This window comes from Rhinolophus sinicus, chromosome 16, assembly GCF_057876585.1.
Source record: "Rhinolophus sinicus isolate RSI-liver-muscle chromosome 16, RSI-T2T, whole genome shotgun sequence".
Lineage (NCBI taxonomy): Eukaryota > Metazoa > Chordata > Mammalia > Chiroptera > Rhinolophidae > Rhinolophus > Rhinolophus sinicus.
The window spans coordinates 32,895,822-32,917,951 of NC_142516.1; the positions used below are offsets into that span (position 1 = coordinate 32,895,822).

The 22,130-nt window shown below is 40.7% G+C and overlaps 1 protein-coding gene and 1 non-coding gene across 5 annotated transcripts in view; one reads left to right on the forward strand and one right to left on the reverse strand.

The window, feature by feature from the left end:
- KIF24 (kinesin family member 24) overlaps nucleotides 1-22,130 on the forward strand; it is a 53,951-nt gene that overhangs the window by 26,269 nt on the left and 5,552 nt on the right. For 3 of the 4 annotated variants that reach the window (XM_088793522.1, XM_088793523.1, XM_088793524.1), the window contains 7 exons: nucleotides 1,835-1,876; nucleotides 2,922-3,137; nucleotides 7,847-7,934; nucleotides 15,058-15,179; nucleotides 15,987-16,092; nucleotides 17,444-17,515; nucleotides 19,287-19,396. In XM_088793522.1, the coding sequence (XP_088649648.1) occupies nucleotides 1,835-1,876; nucleotides 2,922-3,137; nucleotides 7,847-7,934; nucleotides 15,058-15,179; nucleotides 15,987-16,092; nucleotides 17,444-17,515; nucleotides 19,287-19,396 (756 nt within the window). The remainder of the gene's footprint in view (nucleotides 1-1,834; nucleotides 1,877-2,921; nucleotides 3,138-7,846; nucleotides 7,935-15,057; nucleotides 15,180-15,986; nucleotides 16,093-17,443; nucleotides 17,516-19,286; nucleotides 19,397-22,130) is intronic. The other variant, XM_019734378.3, reaches the window with a different exon arrangement.
- Nucleotides 4,728-4,801, reverse strand: TRNAV-AAC (transfer RNA valine (anticodon AAC)). The gene has a single exon. It is a non-coding gene; the product is annotated as a tRNA-Val (tRNA).

Genomic DNA, 22,130 nt, shown 5'->3' on the forward strand with positions numbered 1-22,130 from the left:
AGAGTATTTTGACTTTTATTTTTTAAGATAACTTTTTAAACATTGAGGTGTAATTTACATACAATAAAATGCACAGATCTTAAGAACTGTTCAGGTTTCATGAGTTTTGATAGTTGTATACATCCAGCTAACCAATACCTGGAACAAGATACAGAATGTTTCCACCACCGCAGAAAGTTCTCTAGTGTCCCTTTTTAGTTAATTCCCTACCATCATCTCCAGGTTTTATATAACCACTGACCTGCTTCCTGTCACTATAGATAAGTTTTGCTTGTTCTAGAATGTCATAGAAATAGAATCATTACAATATATATTCTTTCATGCCTGGCTTCTTTTGCTTAGCATAATGTGTTTTTTTTTAATTTTATTTTATTAAATTTATTGGGGTGACAATTGTTAGTAAAATTACATAGATTTCAGGTGTACAATTCTGTATTACATCATCTATAAATCCCATTGTGTGTTCATCACCCAGAGTCAGTTCTCCTTCCATCACCATATATTCGATCCCCCTTACCCTCATCTCCCACCCCCCACCCCCCAACCCCCTTACCCTCTGGCAACCACCAAACCATTGTCTGTGTCTATGAGTTTCTGTTTTTTGATATTAGTACTTACTGTATGTACCTGTAGTTTTTATTGCTGGTATTCCCTTCTGTGAATATACCACAATTTGTTTATTCATTCTGTTGATTGACATTTGGGTTGTTTCCAGTTTTGGACTAGTATGAATAAAGCTGTGTATAAACATTCTTATGCAAGTCTTTTTGTGGACATGTTTTCATTTATCTTCGATTAAAGCCTAGAAATGGAATTGCTGGGCCATTGCACAGGTGTACATTTATTAGAAGGTATCAAGCAGTTTTCCATGCACTGTTGTTGTTTTTTTGCATTTTCAACTACATTTTTAAATATTTGTTATAATCGTGCTTCTCTACAACTAATGATTCTTATTGTTGGCAAATTGTATGTCTGACTATTTACCTACATAAACACAGAACAGCATTTTTAACTGATGGTCGCACAGCAAACCAAGTGTAGAGGGTGTGATCTCAGTAAGGTATTCAGTCGAGGCATAAGCCATCTTTCCAACTGGGCTCACTTAGGATGCTCTTATCTTGGTGTCGCATTCTTCTAAGAGTAGGATCAAATCCTCTATGAGGCTGTGCTCTCTGCCGTGTGTCACTTTCATAATATCAAAAGCCAGTCTCAGGTTCTTCCATTCACTGTTTTCTACTCCTAACAGCAGTGCATGAGAATTGCAGTTCTGCATCCTCACCATATTTGGCATTGTCAGCCTTTTTTATTGTAGCCAATCTAATGGATATGGAACTATATCTCATTGTGTTTTTAATTTGAAGTTCCCTAATGCCTGATAATACTGAACATCTTTTCACATGCTTATTGGCCATTCAGATATCTTCACTTGCCCGTTTTTTGTGTTGTCTTTTAAATTGTTTTGTGGAAGTTATTTAAATCTTTTACAATTATTAGTATGAGCAGGCTAAAAAGGGTGATATATCTTTCAGGTTCAGTTTCTTACACACCAAATCTAGAGAGTGCTTTGTGAAAGAGTATGCTTCTAAAATAAGATAGAAATTGAATGTTAAAACATTACCAATAAAAGATAACAGAGTTGCAAGTTAAGTACTACTTAACTATAAATTCTGTAAAGTGTTATAGAGATTCTCATGCCCATATAATTTTTTAAAAGCTCATCACTGAAATGTTCAGAAGATAAGGTAGATGATATTCTTTACTCTCATTCTGCTAAATCTTTTTTAGTGTGTTCAAATTTTCCTTCTGTAATCCTTTTCCTAACTACCTCTGCCAGTGTATTCAAGTACCTACACTGTTGGGAGCCACGGTTTAAAAGGTAAGAAGTAACTGGTCTCTGCTTCAAGCAGCTTAAATCTGATTAGTTACCATCTCTTGATTCTCACACTTCTATGGTTGCTTTGCTCTAGTCATATCACTCTTTGTTTTCTATCTGGCTTCCGGTCCCTTTCTGTGTATTCGTCTGTCTGCCTACCTCCAGCCTCCTTTTACCCCTGTGTCCGTACATAGACTTTTTCTATTGCTCCAAGTAGTTACTTTTACCATTAATCCATGTGATTCCTGTTCAAGGGTCTATAATAGCTATTTACTACCTAACATCATATTCACTTTCTACTTAGAAAGTGAACATAGTTGGGCCCCAGAATACTCAGGTAATCTTGGCCTCCATTTCCTCTTAAAACATCCTGTGATCTGTAGGTTGGTCTTCCACCTCTCCTCTCCCATCTCTTATTTGCAGTTCTTCACACTCATACAGAGTATGTGCACACATTTATCCGCATGCAAAAATAGTGATTCTCACTTAAAATCACAGGACATCAGGTCTAGAAAGAGAATCTTAAAAATCAAGTCACCCAGTAATTTATTGATGAAAGTGAAAAGTGAGGCCCTAGGAGAAGCTCTTTTATGAGTCCTTCCTCAAGTATTTTGCTTACATTGATTTCACCTCTAAGTTTCCTTAATATTCATATGAGTGGTCACTACCATCATGTTTATCATATCCTCTATTATTTGTTACATTTAATTCTCTATTGTTTCACCAAACGTCTTTCAGGATTAATACAAAATCTTCTCTAGGATCCTCTAAAGCACTTAGTAGGAGTCTTGGTTTCTGTATCTTCCAAAGTTACCTTATGGTCTTACCAGTTACATAACAAATTCCTGTAAGAAAACTCGTGTACTGCTTTGAGAATGTTTTTCCTCTTCCTTCCTGGGTTTTTATAATGTAAAGCCCTTTTCTCCTTAAAGGACTGCATGAATTTTGTCAAGGATTCTTTTTCTACCTGACTTTTGTCATAAAAATCTATGTGCAGATTAGCATTTCTCTTAACATGTATAAATGATACAAATTATTCTTCCCTCAGAGGCAATGCCACTTGCTTTGCGTATGGACAGACCGGTGCTGGAAAGACCTACACCATGATAGGAACTCACCAGAACCCAGGACTATATGCTCTGGCTGCCAAAGATATCTTTAGGCAACTAGAAGTGTCCCAGCCAAGAAGGCCCCTCTTTGTGTGGATCAGCTTCTATGAAATCTACTGTGGACAGCTCTATGACCTCCTGAATAGAAGAAAAAGGTACTGGATATGATTGGGAAACTGAATCTATTCATCATTGTTTTAAGCCAGAGTCCCCCTGAATCATAGGATTTAATGAGTCTTTGGTACATTAATGCCCTTTTGTGAGTCTCTTGAATCAGTTACATATTTTTTAAACTGTCAGTTCCGCTAGAGAAAAATGTAAATTAGCTTTCCATTAGTATTTTTTTAAGTGATCAATATCCTATTTATCCAAAGATTATCCCTTATATTTTGGTATATGAAAAAGGTCATAACTTCAGGAAGTCAGGAAACCAACATGTACTTAAATCCCTTCTTTTAATCTATTATTACACTGGAAGAACTATAAATAATGTTTCCCATGTTCTCTTGTTTTTCCTCTCAATAGTCTTAGGTTAAACTCAATGAGAGTTGAACTCTTTGTTTTTTTTTGGGGGGGGAATATTGGGGAACAGTGTGTTTTTTCCAGGACCCATCAGCTCCAAGTCAAGTTGTTGTTTGTTTGTTTTTTCAATCTAGTTGTGGAGGGCGCAGCTCACTGGCCCATGTGGGAATCGAACCAGCGACCTGGGTGTTATGAGCACTGCCCTCTAACTGAGCCAACCAGCCGCCTTAGAGAGTTTAACTCTTATATGGCTTAAAACTATTACCCTTGCAACATAATATAGTAATTTTGAAATGTGCCCAGTAACTCTCATTTTAAATCCCTGTTGTATTTTTCTGACATAAAGTTTTATTTAGGTTGAAACAGATGACTTTAACTGAGTAGGAGGCAGCGAAGTTGTGAAGGTATCAACTGACTGAGAGAACAGGGAGGAGAGAGGAAGTAGGGGAAGGGGAAGGATAAAAGGTTGTCATAATAGAATTAACCAGACCTGAGCTGTGTTGGGAGCAGCCACACCAGCTGGAGAGGAGTGAGTTGAGACTGACCATGGTGGAAGACTGGGGAAACCAAGTCAGTGAAATAGACCAGCCCCCAGCAAAGTTTTCAAGCTCCTACAGAGCTGTCCAAAAGAAGGTACAAGTTCCACAGGTCCAGGCAAGCACTGAGATGGGGACTGGAGGGTCGAGGTGGAAGAGCCCCTCCAGTTCAGTAGGGAGAGCACGGGTGGGCCAGCCCCCACATACACACACACAGTGGAGAGGGGCACTAGAGTATTGAGTAGCGTAACTGGAGAGGCCACTAAGTGGGCTTAGGCCGGCCACCGTCTTGTGGACTATTCCAACAAAAAGGGACTTGCGGGTGTGCCACAATTCAGAGAATGTTAAGTTTTGGGGGTTCAGTCATGCCACAGCTGCCAAATGAAGGAGGGTACCACTCTGGGGTTGCTTTGGCTAAGAGCTGGCTTTCTTTTTTATCCTCTCGGTGTTGGTTTTGAAGCCTTAAGTTAGCTTAATCACAGCCTCTCTTCCAAGCCCCCGTATCCTTATCAGGAGCCCTTTCCAGTCAGGAGGCCACTTCCTTTAAAGAACAGTTGGCATGAGAATAAAAGCCACTGTTGTGCTATGTGTGTGGTTTGTTTGTGTGTGTGAAGGGACAGTCAGATTATCCAGCTGTTGGTGAATGTAGTTCTTTTTCTTTTTTTTTAAGGAGGGCACAGCTCACAATGGCCCATGCGGGGATCGAACCCACAACCTTGGTGTTGTTAGCACCACGCTCTAACTAACTGAGATAACCAGCCACCCCTTTGTAGTTCTTTAATAAATGACCCAGATATGAGGTTGGACAATTAAGTTTGCAAATTCATCCTAGAAAAAGTACTACATACCCATTGCTGAATATCACTACGCTCACCTTTGAAATACTCCCCTTGGGGAGCTATGCACCAACGCCAGCCAGCACCTAGTCCACCCCTCAAAGCAATTTTGGAACTCTTTTTCTGGAATAGCCATCAGAGCTGTCATCGTATTACCCTTGATGTCCTGAATGTCATCGAAATGTCTTCCTTTCAATATTTCCTTTATCTTCAGGTAAAGAAATCATTGGAGGCCAGATTAGGTGAGTACCCTGTTTCCCCGAAAATAAGACCTAGCCGGACAATCAGCTCTAATGTGTCTTTTGGAGCAAAAATTAATACAAGACCCGGTATATTATATTATGTTATATTATATTTATTATATTATATTATATTTATTATATTATATTCTACCCAGTCTTATATAAGAACCGGTCTTATATTAAAGTAAAATAAGACTGAGTCTTATATTAATTTTTGCTCCAAAAGACACATTAGAGCTGATTGTCCAGCTAGGTCTTATTTTCAGGGAAACATGGTAGGGAGGGTGTTCCAATACAGTTATTTATTTACTGGCTAAAAACTCTCTCACAGACAGTGCTGTGTGAGCTAGTGTGTTGTCATGATGCAAGAGCCATGAGCTGTGGGCGAAAAGTTCCTTCCAGTAGTCTAACTTTTTCACGCAGCTTTTTCAGCACTTCCAAATAGTAGTCAACTTGGTTAACTGTTTGTCCAATTGGTACAAATTCATAATGAATAATCCCTCTGATATAAAAAAAAATATTAGCAACATCATTGCAACAAGTTCATGAACTTAATTGTTAGTCCGTGTATATTGCCCTGTAGGTTTGCATTCTTTAATTGTAGCCAAGGGGATGGGAATATGCCAACTCCTAGATTTGAAGTTTCTCTCGGGCTCACTAGAGAATACCCAGACTTACTCTGCAAGTGTCTTGAGTGTGGGGTTTTTGTTTTTTTTCTCTTGTTAATTGGCTAACATCTCTTTGTTTCCTCATTTCTTAGATTTCTGAAATGTTCTAATCTACTGGTGGCTCCCTTTCTTGTTTGTTTAGAGCTGTTTTGATTTTATCCTGTCATTTTTTTAAATAAAACATATTTTCTATAATAATAGTGGGGCTTTGACAAAGGTAGGTAAAAGTATATACGACTTGTATGCTCAGTCTACCTCTTAAACTAGAAACCAAAGTTTAAGGATCTTCAAATTAATTCTTTTTTTTTTTTTTTTAAAGATTTTATTGGGGAAGGGGAACAGGACTTTATTGGGGAACAGTGTGTACTTCCAGGCCTTTTTTCCAAGTCAAGTTGTTGTCCTTTCAATCTTAGTTGTGGAGGGTGCAGTTCAGCTTCAAGTTGTTATCCTTTCAGTCTTAGTTGTGGAGGGCGCAGCTCAGCTCCAGGTCCAGTTGCCGTTGCTAGTTGCAGGGGGCACAGCCCACCATCCCTTGTGGGAGTTGAGGAATCGAACTGGCAACCTTGTGATTGAGAGGATGCGCTCCAACCAACTGAGCCATTCCGGAGGCAGCTCAGCTCAAGGTGCCCTGTTCAATCTTAGTTGCAGGGTGTGCAGCCCACCATCCCTTGCGGGAGTCGAACCGGCAACCTTGTGGTTGAGAGCCCACTGGCCCATGTGGACTGGACCATGTGGGAATCGAACTGGCAGCCTTTGGAGTTAGGAGCACGGAGCCCCAACTGCCTGAGCCACCGGGCCGGCCCCAAATTATTTCTGTACCTTTGCATAAAAAGTGATAGAAATTTTGCTAATAAGATTTTAAAATCTAGCAGTTTATTGTGGGCTGTCCATTAGGAATATTTCTGGGGTGAGCTCAGGGCCTAGATCCTGGGAAGTACGTTCAGGAATGGCATAATGGCTCTGAAAGTTAGATCCTTTTATTCTAGAAGCCTAACAGAATTGTTTTATGAGCCATCATGGGCATTGGTGAGCAGTTTTCCTCCAATCCTTCTGTAAAAATTTGGAAACGGGGTGAAGTATAGAGTAAGAAAAAAATTTTTTGGACAAAATCTTTTTTTCCCCTCCTTTTTTTTGGCTATTAAGTGGAATTCCATTCTTAACTTTAATCAATATCTTAAGGGAGAAAGATAATCTTAGAGTCTTTGATAGATTCACTACAGGCCTCTTGATGTGTCTGGTTTAATGATGATGGTAGACCATACCCACTCATTACCTTACGCACAGGCCTGAGGTATTCCATTGTAGAGCCAGCTCTTCCTTGCTGCCTTAGAAGATATATCCAGATTCCTTATGTTGCAAGTAAAATAAAACCTCACTTATACTGGCTTATGCATTTAAGGAAGTCATTAATTCATATAACTAGAAAGCGCAGAGGACAGTCAGGCCTTAGGGTCTTTTTACTCCAGTAGCTCTGGGACGTATAAGGATCCAGTTTCTTTGCCATCTCTTTTGGTCTCCCTTCTATGGTATTAGTTTCACTCCAGAGCACTGTCTCTTGTGAATGCTAAATGGCTGCCACTGCTCCCAGGGCCACATACTTTCACTTCCAGAGAGAAAGACAGAGCACCTTATCCCCAGGCATCTAACAACCAGAGACTAGGACTTGATTTTGACTGAACCTGCAGAGATCCCATCTCCACTTTTGAACCAATCACTCTAGCCAGGAATACACCATCCACTGATTGGCATAGGTCTGGGATACACGCTCATTCTTTTTTTTTTTTTTTCTTTTGGTTCTCCTCCTCTCCCGTATGCTCATTCTTCTAATTGTAGTAAAGATGCTGATTTGTTTACAACGATCAAGGACCATCCCTGAAGCCCAGAGCTGGGGTCAGGAGGTGTGGGAGCAGGTGGGGAGAATGCATATCAATCCCACCTAAAAAGCAAAACTGCTACTTAAGGGTGTGGGGGGAGCGGGGTGGAGGAGTGGTTTCTGGGGAGCCAAGAACCAAGTCTATTACAGCAGCTTTGCCATGCCAACCATGTTCTTGCATCTGCAGACTCTTCGCTAGAGAAGATAGCAAGCACGTGGTACAGATAGTGGGACTGCATGAACTTCAGGTGGAGAGTGTGGAGCTCCTCTTAGAGGTAACTAACTCTTCCTTCTTTTCTACCCCACTGTAGCAGCCTAAGTACAGGGAAAGAATTCATTTTGCTATCTGGCAAGTATAATGGACTCAGACTTAGGCAAAGGGCAATGGCAAGCACGCCACTTCCTGTTTATAAAAGGTGAGTCCTCCTCTAAAAGGATAGCTTCTCTTTCTATAAGAGATATCCACTGTTTACAATTTAGAATATTTAGATTTTTTTTTTTCTGTTCTGGGCATTTATTAACTTATGTACAAATATATTTCTGGTGAACCTTCCTCAACCCTGGCTTTACATAGATCCTTAGTGGGCTTTTTTCCTCACTTAAAAAAAATGGTTTAACCTTTTTTATTGTGAAAAATAGCACTATACAGAAAAATACATGAAACCTAAATCTGTACAGTATAAAGAGCCCTCATAATCAACTACCCACATTAAGAAACAGACCATTGCAGCACCCCACGAGAACCCTGTACAACCTCCCAGTCATACTCCCTTATTATCCTGACTTTTATGCTAATCACTTTCTTGTTCTTTGTTATAGTTTTACTAACTATGCGTTCATCCGTAAATGATATCTTAGTTTTTGCCTGTTTTTTAACTTTGTATGATTAGACTCACACTGTATGTATTCTTTTACTCAGCATTAAGCTTTTGAGTTCCGTCTATGTTTTTGCATATGGCTGTAGTTTTGTTCATTTTTATTTTCAGTTAGTATTCAATCCTAGGAACGTAGCACAATTTATTTAACCATTCCACTGTTAATGGACAGTTGCGGTTGTTACTATTTTGGGGCTCTTCTGAACAGTGCAGCTGTCAGTGCCCTTATGCGTGTATTTCAGTGCACAGCATATGAGTTCTCTAGGAGATACACACATAGTTGTGAAATGATTGGGTCAGAGGACATGCATTCTTCCACCTCACTGGATAGTGCCAGCTGTTTTCCAAAGCAGTGTACACTCCCACAGGCAGGAAGTACAGGAGCAAGCCCACTGCTCTTCATCCTGACCAGCACTTTCTATTGACTTTGGAATTTTTGTCAACCTGAAAGTGTTTAATTGTATCTTGTGATTTTAATTTGCATGTTGCTGATTGAGAATGAAATTGAATAGCTTTTTATATTTTTAACTTGTCTTTTGGAAATGCCAGTTCAGGTCTTTTCCTCATTTTTGGATTGTCTTTTTTCTTACTGATTTGTAAATTCCAGACATGAGTCTTTTGTCAGTTTTGTGCATCATAAGCATGTTGTCTTAATCTGTGGCTTGTCTTTCTAGATTTATCATGTCTTTTAATGCTTGTTTGAGTCCCTGTGAGACCAGTTAGATCAGAATGTCTCAGGGGTGAGGCCCAGATGTGGGTATTATTATTTTAAATTGAAACATAGTTAACTTACTATAAAATTCACCTTTTAAAGTATACACGTCAGTGGTTTTTTAATATAATTTTCTTACTAAGGTATAATCCACATACCATAATATTCACCCTTTAAAAATATACAATTGAGTGATTTTTTTTTAGTGTATTCAAAAAGTTGTACAACCATTACCACTATCTAATTCCAGAACATTTTCATCACGTCAAAATGAAACCCAATGCTATTAGCCAGTTACCTTATTTCCTCTGCACCCCCAGTGCCTGGCAACCATTAATTTCTATCTATGGATTTTCCTATTCTGGCTATATTGTATAAATGGAATCATACAATATGCAACCTTTTGTCTCTGGCTTCTTTCACTTAGCATAATGTTTCCAAGGTTCATCCATGTTGTAGCATGTATCAGTACTTCATTGTTTTTTATGGCTGAATAATATTCTATTGTATCGACATACTTCATTTATTCATTTATCAGTTGATGAACAGGTTGTTTCCACTTTTTGGCTATTATGAATATTACCAAGTTTTTGTGTGGAACTATGTTTTCAGTATTCTTGAGTATATGCCTAGGGGTGGAATTGCTGGGTCATACTTTTGAGGAACTGCCAAACTGTTTTTCAAAGTGGCTGCATCCTTTTACATTCCCATGAGCAATGTGTGAAAGTGGTTATTTTACAGGTTTGCCAGGTGATTCTAACATGCAGCCATCATAGTCATTCTAGTATATCCAACAAGCCTGGCCAGAGTCAAAGGGAAAATGCTGGAAGGACAGGCTGGGTACTTGACGATACTCACTTTTAAAATCAGCTTCACAGTATAGTGGTTATTAGATTCCTGAGTCCTAGGATCCAAAACCTGAGGATAGCACCTGAGTGTGGCTGTTTTAGAGGGTCACCTAAGAGCCAAGAGCCTCTTTCTTGTGATTGCAAGTGCAGGCACAGAGCAAAAGTGTGTGGGAAATGTTGAAGGAGCTCCCTTAGACTCTGCTCATTCTTTTTTTTTTTTTTAAAGATTTTTTTATTGGGGAAGCGGAACAGGACTTTATTGGGGAACAGTGTACTTTTTCCCCAGGACCCATCAGCTCCAAGTCCAGTTGCCGTTTTTGTTGTTGTTGTTGTTGTTTTCCAATCTAGTTGGGGGGGGGGGCACAAGCCACCATCCCATGCGGGAGTCGAACCAGCAACCTTGTTGTTGAGAGCACACACTCTTAACCAGCTGAGCCATCTGGCCACCGCTCGACAGCTCAGCAGCAGCTCGTTGTCTTCACTGTAGTTATGGAGGTCGCAGCTCGCTGGCCCATATGGGAATCGAATCGGCAGCCTGTTGTTCAGAGCTCGCGCTCTAACCAACTGAGCCACCCAGCCACCCGGATTCTGCCCATTCTTATCTGTCCAGAGCTTCCTCCACAGTGGACTCCTAAGGAAATTATTTCTTATACACCTGTTCCCAGTGGTCCTCTTGCCTCCACTTTTCCCAGCCATTCCTTCATTTGGCCGGGAGCTTCAAGAGAGTTGGTTCTCATGGTGCCTTTGTCCCTGGATATTAAACCAATTGAATGGGGAAAGAGCAAAAACTAAGAGGAAGTCCCTTCTCCTTGGCTGTGGGCCATAACTGTGCCAATGGGCAGTCTGGTGTCAAATCACACTCTCACCCTGCAAGAGTTCATGGCACTGCTCTATCCTAAGGTATATTTCCTAAGAAAAGCAGAAAGAAGTTTCTTGTTGGTCAGCATCTTATCGCCGTTGATACCCTTAGTCTGTAGTACACATGAGGGAGGTTGTACAGAAGGGAGCCAGCTGAGATCAAGGTGGAAAGTTGACATAAATTATGGATATCTGACACGATTACCCTCATAAACATTTATTGACTCGAAACCATAGCACTTGCTAACTCAGATGTCACACTTTCACTATCTCAGGTGTCACTGTTAATGCTCACTCAGGTATCATCCATGTGTTTGCTCAAGTGACACCCTCAGGTGTCACCTTCAAGTGTTATCCTCACAGATCAGCCTCAGGCTCACTGAGACATGGCCACTTGTCACCTGCCTCACAACTGGCAGCTTTATTTTTCACATGGGATTGTCCGTTCTCCAGGGAGTTTCTCCTACCAGATGTATTTTATTACCTGGTCTTACCAATGCAGGCACCAGGATTTCCCTGCCCTCACACAGGACTCACTAACTCATCCAGGTTTGAAATCAAGATTTTGTCTGTCACGCAATTGATGGGCATTTTTTTCAGTTGTAGAGATTTGTAGGTTTTTAAGTCATTCCTACAGCCATTTCACGTACTTTTAGGTATCCATTCCCAGACTCCTAATAAATCTGTTTCATGTTTTATTGCCTTGGCTGTAATTGGTAGCAGAGGCCTGCAGAGCTGAAGCTTCCCCTAGGTAAGGCTCAGTTGTATGCCTGTGATACTTAATCTATACACAGTCCCTGTCCTACTGAAGTGCTTGGAGCCCTGCTTTGTATTTGTGCAGGAAGCTTAGTGATTAAACCCTTATAACTAGATGGAGCTGGGTCCCAGTGCTGTGTATCCTTGAGAAAAGTCCTTTACTCTTCTGAACCTGTAATGTGGATGATAGTAGATGATTGGGTCAGGTGATAGAGAAGGAAATGAGATAACATACACAAAATGCTTACTGTGATGCTAGCTCAATTTGTCACATCTATTATTCTTATAAGTCCCTCAGTGTTTCCTAGTGCCACAGAATTCAACAGTTGTCTCTACTTTCTATTATAGTAGGTCCCCATTTCCCTACTTACGTAACATATTTTGTCTAAAGTGCCTAGATTTGGAAACTTGCCTGATAAGACTTTGGTTATGGAAGGAGGAATTTAAGGAGGTCGTGAGAAAAACCAGGAGCCTAGTGATTTTAATTTTAGTGGTTGTATTAATTTTGCTCTACTCGTGGACTTGCATGTCCCCCAAATAGATTGTCTTTTTTCCTCTTTATTCCCTCCTTCTTTCCTTCCGTCCCTCCCTCCCTCCTTACTTCCCTCCTGTCTTTCCTTCTTTTTTTCATTTGTACTGGGGAGCCCGTGGACTCTCATGTTGATCTATAAAGCTCTATTTCCCCATGAAACTAATTGTTTTACATTTGTGAAAAATAATTCGTTTTCGAAGTTTACATGGAGATGTTAGTTCTTTAGTATCTTTTAAAAAATTAATGTTTATTGAAAACTTACCATATGCCAATCATGGTACTAAGTGCTTTACATATATTATCTTTTTTAACCTATGAGATTACCATTTTATAGATAAGAAATGAGGCCCTAAAAAGTTAAGTGATTTGCAAGTGTCCACACATTGCAAAAGTTCACACAACCATATGTCAGAGCTGGCATGTGAATCCAGACAGTCTAACTTCAGATTCCAATTTCTTAACTGCTACACTTCAGTTATAAGTCATTTACAAAAGTTTGTCTGATGATCTGCACAAACTGCCTCACTTTTTACTCCTCAGAGTTCAGCACTTTATTCCACAGTTTCTGAAAGGCGTGGTGATTGCAGACTGCTACTGAAGCTGAGGAAACTGGTCCAAGGACCAGAAATTCCTTCATGCCTTCCCGAATAGGCATTTAGTCAGGAAAGGTTACCTCACCACAGTAGGTTTTCTGAGGCACACTCACAGGTACCTAACACATTATGGTGGGCAAGGTGCAATGAAAAGCCAAGTGCAAAACTCTGTAATAGAACCCCAGAAGCCAATCTTTCTTGACTCCCCTGGGGGTGAATTTCACCACAAGGCCATTCTTTCAGCTTCCTGTCAGTATCCAGAGTTCCTGGCCACGTGTGGTCTTGAGGCCTCTCTGAGCTCTCACTAGGTCCCAGCAGAAGTAGCGTCATTATTCACATGTGGCAGAGGACACCTGGCTTCTGTCCCTAGCCTGACCCCATTCTACCTATGTGACCTTGGGTAAGTCACTTCTCTGTGATCCCTCCATTATCCATCAAGCATACGGTTTACACAAATGTAGAGATTTAAAAGATCTCTCCTGTCTCATCATGGGATTTGTAAAAGACAAAACTGTGAGAACCCTAAAACTCGAGGAGGAAATGCACCAGAATCTGGGATTATGGGAGGAGTAGGTTTTCTTCTTTATACTTTTCCTATATTGTCCAAGTTTTCTACAGTAAGCATGTATTACTTTTCTAATGAAAAAAGAAAAATTTGATAAAAAGAACAATGCAAATCTAAGATGATCCATCATCATTGCATCCCAATCCATGTCAGCATGAAGTCAGAGCCATAGGAAGAGGCCAGGATGAGGAAGTGCCTTTAAACTGGATGGTTCAGTCACAGATACGGCCTTAAGTGACCTAGCCAGCATCCAAGCTTAGTTAGCAGTGCTTTTCTTTGACATTTGTCACACCCAGTAAAAGGGATCACTGGTCTAACTTTTCTGATTAGCTGCAACGTGCTATTCATGCAGTTGATAGCCCAGTTTTATAAATTAACAGGATCTTCTCCTTACAAAAGGATTCATCAGATAGTCCCTTTCAACTTTTAGCAAGCCATTTACAAAATGAGTGCATTTAAAATATAATTCTAAATTTGATTTTAAAATATAATTTGAAATCTCACCTACAGATAGTCTTTAGAAACACAACGATTGCTCAGGCCATAGAGGAACTCATTACTAGTTAAATTTTTAAAAAGCACAAGCCCCTACTTGTTAAGATAGTTTGTGGCCTATTGTTGAAGTTTGACTCTCAACTTTTGGACTCTTAATTTTAAAACTGTAGCTATGTTTAATACGCTATAAATTAAAATTCTGAGAGATTGAGAAAAAATAGCTAGGACTTCCTTACCCTTAATTCACTGCACTGTAAGTGCGTTTATCATCAGTGCCCCATGGTGTAGTAGAAACCACATGGGCTTTGGAGTCATACATGCTGGATATGGAATTTGGTTCTGCCCTGCAACAGCTGTTCTGCAACTTAACCTCTGAGTTTATTCCTCAGCTGTAAACTGGGTATAATAACCACACTGATATCACATTAGGCTGTTGTGGGGATTTTATCAAATAATATTTTTAAAGTTCTTCATCTTTTTGATTCTCAGAAATCAACATTCCTCCTCCTCTCCAAAATCAGGGCAACGTGTTCATATATGGTTGTGTTTTCAGGGGCTAGAGGCCAATCCTGAGGCTTTCCCGCCTCTCCCCCATTCCCTTGTGGCCAGATGGACCCAGGTTAGTCTTTACTCCCATTTGGAGTGGCACTGGTCTCAAAAGAAATCATAGGTTCATAGCAATTGCGACAACTCACTTCCATGTTCCCACATAACAGGCCTGGTCCCCCTTATGACTGACTGCATCCTGGTGGAACAGCAGGTGGATGTGATCAGTCATTCTGTGATGCACATTTCTGTCCTTTGCGTTAGTTACTAAGACAGATGGATATTATGGGACCTTGCTTTGAAGCCAAGTTATACCCTAGGGATTTTAGTCAGGCTAAATGCATCAAAGATATTAAAAAGAGTACATGAGATCAAGAAGTAAATTAGCTCTTGAGCTATTGAATGTTCTACCCTAAGATTAGTATTCCACATTGTTTTCGTTGCTGTTGGGTACTTACTTTGCATGATTTAGTGTTTAGGCAGCTTTCCACATGAAAGGAAAAAACGGCAGTGTGCCGACAAAGTTACATGTCTGGTCCCCGTTGCACTGAGCCAACTCTGAGGAGCCGTGGGCATTGTTTGCTCCTCGGGGAAGTCACCCTGCGGATTTTATTTCAGGTGATCCTGAAGGGCAGCAAGGAGCGCAGCACCGGGGCCACCGGCGTTAACGCGGATTCCTCCCGCTCCCATGCTGTCATCCAGATTCAGATCAAAGATTCAGCCAAGAGGGCATTTGGCAGGTGAGCTGGAAGTATGCAGGGAACTACATTGTCTGCCTTTCCCTAATGTGACTTTGAAATATGTGTTATCAACAACAGGACACCTTGCCACCATGGAGTTCTTTATTTCAGGGACACAGAGTAGAGTTGTTAGCCCTGAAATAAATCATTCTACTAAAGTGCCATCAGTTGATTAACCATGAAGTAATGACCTATTGTTGGTCAACCCTAAGTTATTAAGAGGGACATTGATTGCTTCTAACGTGAAACACAATATCAGCGGAGGAAGAGCAGGGAATGCATCTCAGAGAGCTTACAGGCCAAAAGAAAAAAAAAGAAAATTAATCCATCCTTCCTGAAAGAAGCCATAAGACAATCGGGTACGTTCATTGCTTCTCTGGTACTATCTTAGCAAACGCTGCCGCACTGATGGATGAGCCTATCTCACCTCTGAGTAATGAGTCTTTCTTTCTTTTTCTTTCTTTCTTTTTGGTTGGAAAGCAGCCCACAAAAGTTTCTATTTAATTATCTAAGTGGCCCCCTAAGTGATTTACATTGTGGTCGTTTAGCCTTATGGGAAGAATGTTTTATTAATTTGTCATACTTTCTCACAAATGATTAAAACCAATGGAAGTGTCTGGGTGAACAGTGCCAGCAGCAGCGGACAGATCAAAATCTTGTGATGCTTTTGGAAAGCTGACAGTAATGTCTTTTTTTCCCTGAGTATGGGCCAGTGTTAATTTCTTCCGGCCGTCACAAAATGCTGACTGATGTAAAAATAAACCAAAGCCTCAAAGAAGTCATTCCTGCTTTGTGTCTTTTCTGTAGGATTTCTTTCATTGACTTGGCCGGCAGTGAAAGAGCAGCAGATGCCAGAGACTCAGACAGACAGACAAAGATGGAAGGTGCAGAAATAAACCAGAGTCTTCTGGCTGTAAGTTGTTTGAAAGCTTTAGTCTAAAAATCCTTGTGAGATTTTGCCCCTCCTTACATGCAGCCAGACTATATACGGTGCAGGTATAACTCAGGGGCAGATTTTGGTTACCTATTCATCCGTTCCGGAGAATTTTCCCAGTGTTAAAGTTTGGGGCTATTAGATTGATTTGTAAAAAAAAGAAGGAAATTTTCTCATACCATCTTATACCCTGCAGATTCTTAGATAGAGGGGTTTAGCTGCGGGCATCTATGGCTGCAGCCAAGAACAGCCACAGCAGACTCTCAAGGCTGCTTGCCTACCTGTTTTTGGTGAACTCCCAGCACTGGCACTTCCAAGGATTTCTTGCATTCTCTTTCCTCCCTTCCTTTTTGTTTACTGACTTTTAGTGTAGATGCATGGCTCAGAAATAGGTCTCTCCTCTCTCGTCATGTCCGCCCGTCCCCCCTGTAGCCCCTGGAGGTCTGCATGTTGGGTCTGTAATGGCGCTGGTGATGTCCTCTGCACACTTCTTTGAGGGGCTCTGCCCAGGAGCAAGTGACATGCTCTTGCCTTTGGGCCACAGTTTCTGTTTTTTTCTGTTTTTTGTTGTTTTTGTTTTTAATTATTGGGGAATATTGGGGAACAGTGTGTTTTTCCAGAATGTCAAGTTGTTGTTTTTTCAATCTAGTTGTGGGGGGCGCAGCTCACTGGCCCCTGTGGGACTTGAACCAGCGACTTTGGTGTTACGAGCACCGCAGTCTAACCACTGAGCCAACCGGCCGCCCACTGGTGGCTCAGCTCCAGGCTCAATCCGTTGCTTCTTACTGGACTATCAGTTCCTGCTTTTTTAAAATGAGGAGGTAGACCTAGGTGATTTCTCAGTTCCTTCCCAGCTCTGACTCTGGAATTTCTCCTGCCCTGTTCAGACAGCTTATATTTGAATCTATACTTGAATCTACATCTATAGATGTGCACATGTGAGCAGGGAGGTGGGGGAATGGTATTAATATTTTCTCTACTTAAGTGCTTCTATAGTTGGGAAGAATGTGAGAAGAGGAGAAAAAGGGAGTTGGCAAGCCATCACTGCCACCACATAAGCTTAGACTCTGGGCCCCATGGGAAGGTTCCTGGGTTTGTCTGTTCCATGCTATCAGGGCTAGTCCTAGGATCACAGCTCTTAAGTTGGGGGGGCCCTTAACTAGGCACAGCTAGCACAGAATGCTTTCCAGTCTAGCCTGATTTTTTTTTCTTGTTGAACAAAAAGCTACCAGGGCATTTTGACTTCCTTTTGGAAGATTGACGTCCTTTTGAATGTTAGATCTGTTACTCTCTCATTGCAAGTGACGTTTGCTATGCTTGTTGTTTGCAGCTGAAGGAATGTATCCGGGCATTAGATCAGGAACACACCCATACTCCCTTCCGGCAAAGCAAACTAACTCAGGTAAAGTTAAATGTGAACTTTGTGTTCAGTCTTGTTCACTCATTTGTTCCTTCTTCATTTGTTCATTCAGCAGAGCATCCACTGCCATCAAGATATGATGCTAAGCATGGAGAAAGGGGAAGAGAGGGGGAGGAATCGTGTTCCTTCCAGGTGCTCTCAGTCTAGGAGGAGAGAGGGGCATCCTCAGGCAGAGATACGTGCAGTAGGAGGCGGCCAGCTTCCCCAGGGGGTAGCAGTACTCTTCTGGTCATCACCCAACAGCTTTCCGTTTATATCTAATGTAAAGAAACCTTGTTGATTTAGTGGAGTCCCTGAGCCTTTGAAGGGGGCGTGACATAGCTATACTTGGTACTTTCTTAGCTGTAAGACTTAGACCAGTGTTTCAAGACAAAAAATAATGGCTGTAGTTAAAAAGAATGAGATAGATTTTTGACGGGGAAGATCATCAAGACCTATAGTTTAAAAATATGAAATGGGGGAAAAAAAACCCAGAAAAAGAGTGCATTTGTTAACTGATTATTCTGAGTGGTAGAACTATAGGTAATTTTTTTCCTTCTGCTTTTCTACCATAAAAATGTGTTTCATATTTATTAACAGAAAACACCAATAAGTCAGCATCTGTAACGGCTGCCGAAAAGTGGCCCATGGAGAGAGGTCTGCCTAGGTACAACCAGCTGTGAAGACAGTTATGGGTGCCCCTGGTTCCTTTCTTCACCGAGTCCTGTGCACCGTGGGGGAGAGACTAGGTAGAGGGCTGTCTAGGCGAGGATAGTAACGTAGCTACGAGGCAGAGTTGGTGATTCATGGGTTAGATCACATCTTCTCAAATATGATTTCAACCAGGGACCTAGGAAAACCTTCTTACAGGTGATTTAGTCCTGATTCTAACATTTGCTCTATTATTTTTTAAAACAAGTTCCCCATCCCCAGAAAAATGTGTTCCTATTTAATTAAAAATAATAAACCATACATACAAGTACAAAGTAGATGGTGAAAGGTACCTGAAAATCCCACTTTGAAGTGACAACCACTGTTACTTTTTGGTGAACGTCTTTCCAGGCATCTCTCTGCCCTTACATACACACATAGATCCACTTACAGAGGGCTGGAATCATACGCTAAGAATCACGCTGGAATCACGCTAAGATAGTTTTAGGTCTTTCCACATACCTAACTACAGATACACGTAATTATTTTTAATGGTTGCATTGTATTCAGTTTACAATTATCTAGTTTGCTCCCTGTTTATAGACTCCTAGATTTTCCAAATTTTATTATTATTAATTATTTTGTAATGAATATTCTGTGTGTACTTTATTTATTTATTTATTTGGATCAATTAAGAAATTATCTCTTTAGGATAAAGTCCTGGAAGCATGATTGCCAAACCAGTAGTGTGCACATTTTTTGCATTTTGATACATATTGCCGAACTGCCCTCCCAAAAGCTTGTGCCAGTTCATGGAACACGGTACATGGGCAGTTTAGCAGGGTACGAGAGTGCCCATTTCCCTAGACCCTAAGAGGGCAGGGTATCATGAGTCTTTCCTAATCTTATGGATGAAAAAAGTATTTGTTTTTGTAATGGTTTGTTTGCATTTCCTTGATTAGTGGTGAAGTGAGTACCTTTTTTTGTGTTTATTATTTGTGTTTCTTCTTTTATGGATTGCCTTTTTGTAGACGGGGGGGACTATGGCCCAGTGTCCTGAACACAATTAGTAGTCACTGTGCCCTTTGTTAGTGACTTCATTGGCCTGCCTTCTGTCGGACAGGTCCTGAAAGACTCTTTTATCGGCAATGCCAAAACCTGCATGATCGCTAACATCTCACCAAGCCACGTGGCCACCGAGCACACTCTGAATACCTTGCGCTATGCTGACCGGTGAGTACCCCGCAGGTGGCAGGTCGTATGTGTGTCTCCATACTCACAGAGATCTGACCTTGAACTCCACAAGTCTGTTCTTGGAGCAGTGATCCTACTATAGGGTTTTGTGCAATTGGTCATTTGAAAAATGTGACCTGGTAGGCCCTGCCATTTTACAAGTGTGAATGTGACAAGAGGAACACATTCCCTTATTCAAGAGATAATTCCAGCAGTTGTTTTCAAGTGGCTAATGGGAGTTGAAATATTTTTCTAGAGTGGAAGGCTCAGTGAGGCTTTCTTCCCACTAGCCTCAGCCCTAATTTTAAGGGATAGAATACATACTACTTGTCAAGGCAGAAGCACTTAGAAGAGACCAACCCAGATGTGGTACAGAAGGACAAACTCAGACCTACAGCAGGACAGGAATTTTAAAGGGCTCATTGGGAGTTAGTGGCAGACCTGGTACCTCTTCCCCTGTGGTCATGTGTTTCCTGCGGTGGGTGAAGATGCTCTCGTTACCATCTTTTCCTCTAGCTGCTTTGCTGCCTGGTCCTGTCTTACATCCTCCTCTTCAGTCTCCCAGAAGCTGCCTCCAAGGTTAACAAACTATTTGAGGGAAACCTGTTTTTTTTTCATTACTGTTGAAGCATCAAGTATCCATGGCATTTTATGAAACTCATTGAGAAAGAAAGAGGAGCTATCATCTAAGTTCCATGAGAACAGGAATCTTATCTTTTTCTCCACTGTATCTCTTCTGCCCAGCTAGTGCTTGTACCTGGTAAATGTACAGTAAATATTTGTGAATGAAAGGAGGTGCTCCTCCTGGTGTCGGGACTTGAGTAAGGCCCTCTGTGTACCGTATCTCATTTCAATAGCAGAGGTAGTTTACAAGGTGGTTACAAGAGTAGACTCTGCATTTACAACAACATGGATGGATCTTGAGATTATCATGCTAAGTGAAATAAGTCTGACAGAAAAAGTTGAGAACCACATGACTTCACTCACACGTGGCATATAAAACTGAAAGCAACAAATGAACAAGAAAAACAAAAACTCAGACACAGACAACAATTTAGTGGTTACCAGAAGGTAAGGAGGGAGGAGAGGAGATAGAAGAAGGTAAAAGAGGTCAAAACATGGTGACAGGAGAACTGACTCTGGGTGGTAAGCACACAATGCAATGTATAAATGATGTATTATAGAATTGTACACTTGAAACCTATATAATTTTACTAACCAATGTCACCCCCCAATAAATTAATTAAATACATACATACATACGTACCAAAAAAACTAACTTTGAAAAAAAAGTGGGCTCTGGAGTTAGACTATCTGGGCCAGTACCTGCCTCCCCCACTAGCTAGTTGAGTGGTCTTGGACAAGTTTTCAAGTTCTCTGAGCCCGTTTCCTTATCTCATTGGGGATAATAAAGAGCACCTACCTCATATAACAGTTTTGTGGAACCAATGAAGTAATGTATATGACGGGCTTAGCGCCACGCCCAGCACGTAGTATATGTTAACTTTAACAGTAGTAACATTAATAGTCCCCCACATAAGTTTCCTGAAGGAGGTTTCCTTTATTACCAGTTTCCTAATACCAGCACACTAGCACTGCTAGAAGAAAGTAGCTCCCTCACAAACTGAGATCAGATAGAAGACATGGGATGATCAAAAATTGTTTCTAAAAAAGCAATATATCCTAAAGTTCTTTTCCGCCATGTATCCATTTCCCAGCTTCAACAGTCGTAACCCCACCCAGTCCCCAAATCACCACATCAGATCAACTGCTTGAACTTCATCATTAGGAGCAGAGAACAAGACATTCCTCTCAGTGCTCAGTAAAGGAAGATTGAAAATAATCCTTTCTCATAGGGGAATGTATTGAGTACAACTGAGAAATTATTTGAAATAATTTTCGTTTAAAAAAAATAGAAAAATACAATAGAAATATCTCCCATTCAAAGCAGCCTGATAAATTATTGAAAATAAATATAAAAGCCATTTTTATGTGCTTAAATGAGGCCTAATTAATGTTAGATAACAATCTATGCATACACAGAGTGAAGATGATTTTATTGCTGATTTTAAAATTTCCTCTCTCTGATTTAAAATTTTCATCTCTCCACATACTTGAAAAATGTTGCTAAATAGTCCAAAAATAAAGTTCCAGCCAGAGCCCTAACAGGTATATCAGAAGAGAGTTCAGTGACAGGAGTTTTTGGTAATGGAACCAACTAGAATTGCTGTGGCACCTCTCAGCCCATTCCTTGTGTGCTTGCTTTACTGCAACACCAAAGCAAAGGCCCGTGGACACAATTCATGTGTCGTTAGTCACATGCTGCATCTCTTTGCTTAGCTGTTATCTGCCTGCCTTTCCTCTCAGACCTAAAAGATTTAAATCAAGTTTCAGTGTCAGATTTACTATCTTTTGGTTTTCAGAAATGGCCAGAGAGGTCATTTGGCCTCCACTGAGGATTGGATTAAACAATGGAAAAGACATTTTCCAGGAGTCCCCATGCAGAAGTACTGCTCCTTCTTAGGAGATTTAATGCAGAATCGGTGTGACCACCAGAGAGTCACATTTTCACTTGATGTCTTCTTGTAATTTCTAATGCTTATAGTGTTTTTGTGTTAAGTATCACAGAGTAAGAGACTTTGATCTTGGCAACTGAATCCTAACAGAGACCTAATTCTGGATTTTTCTGTTTTCTAAAATTCCCTTATGGAATAGAGCATAGTTTTCTATTTCT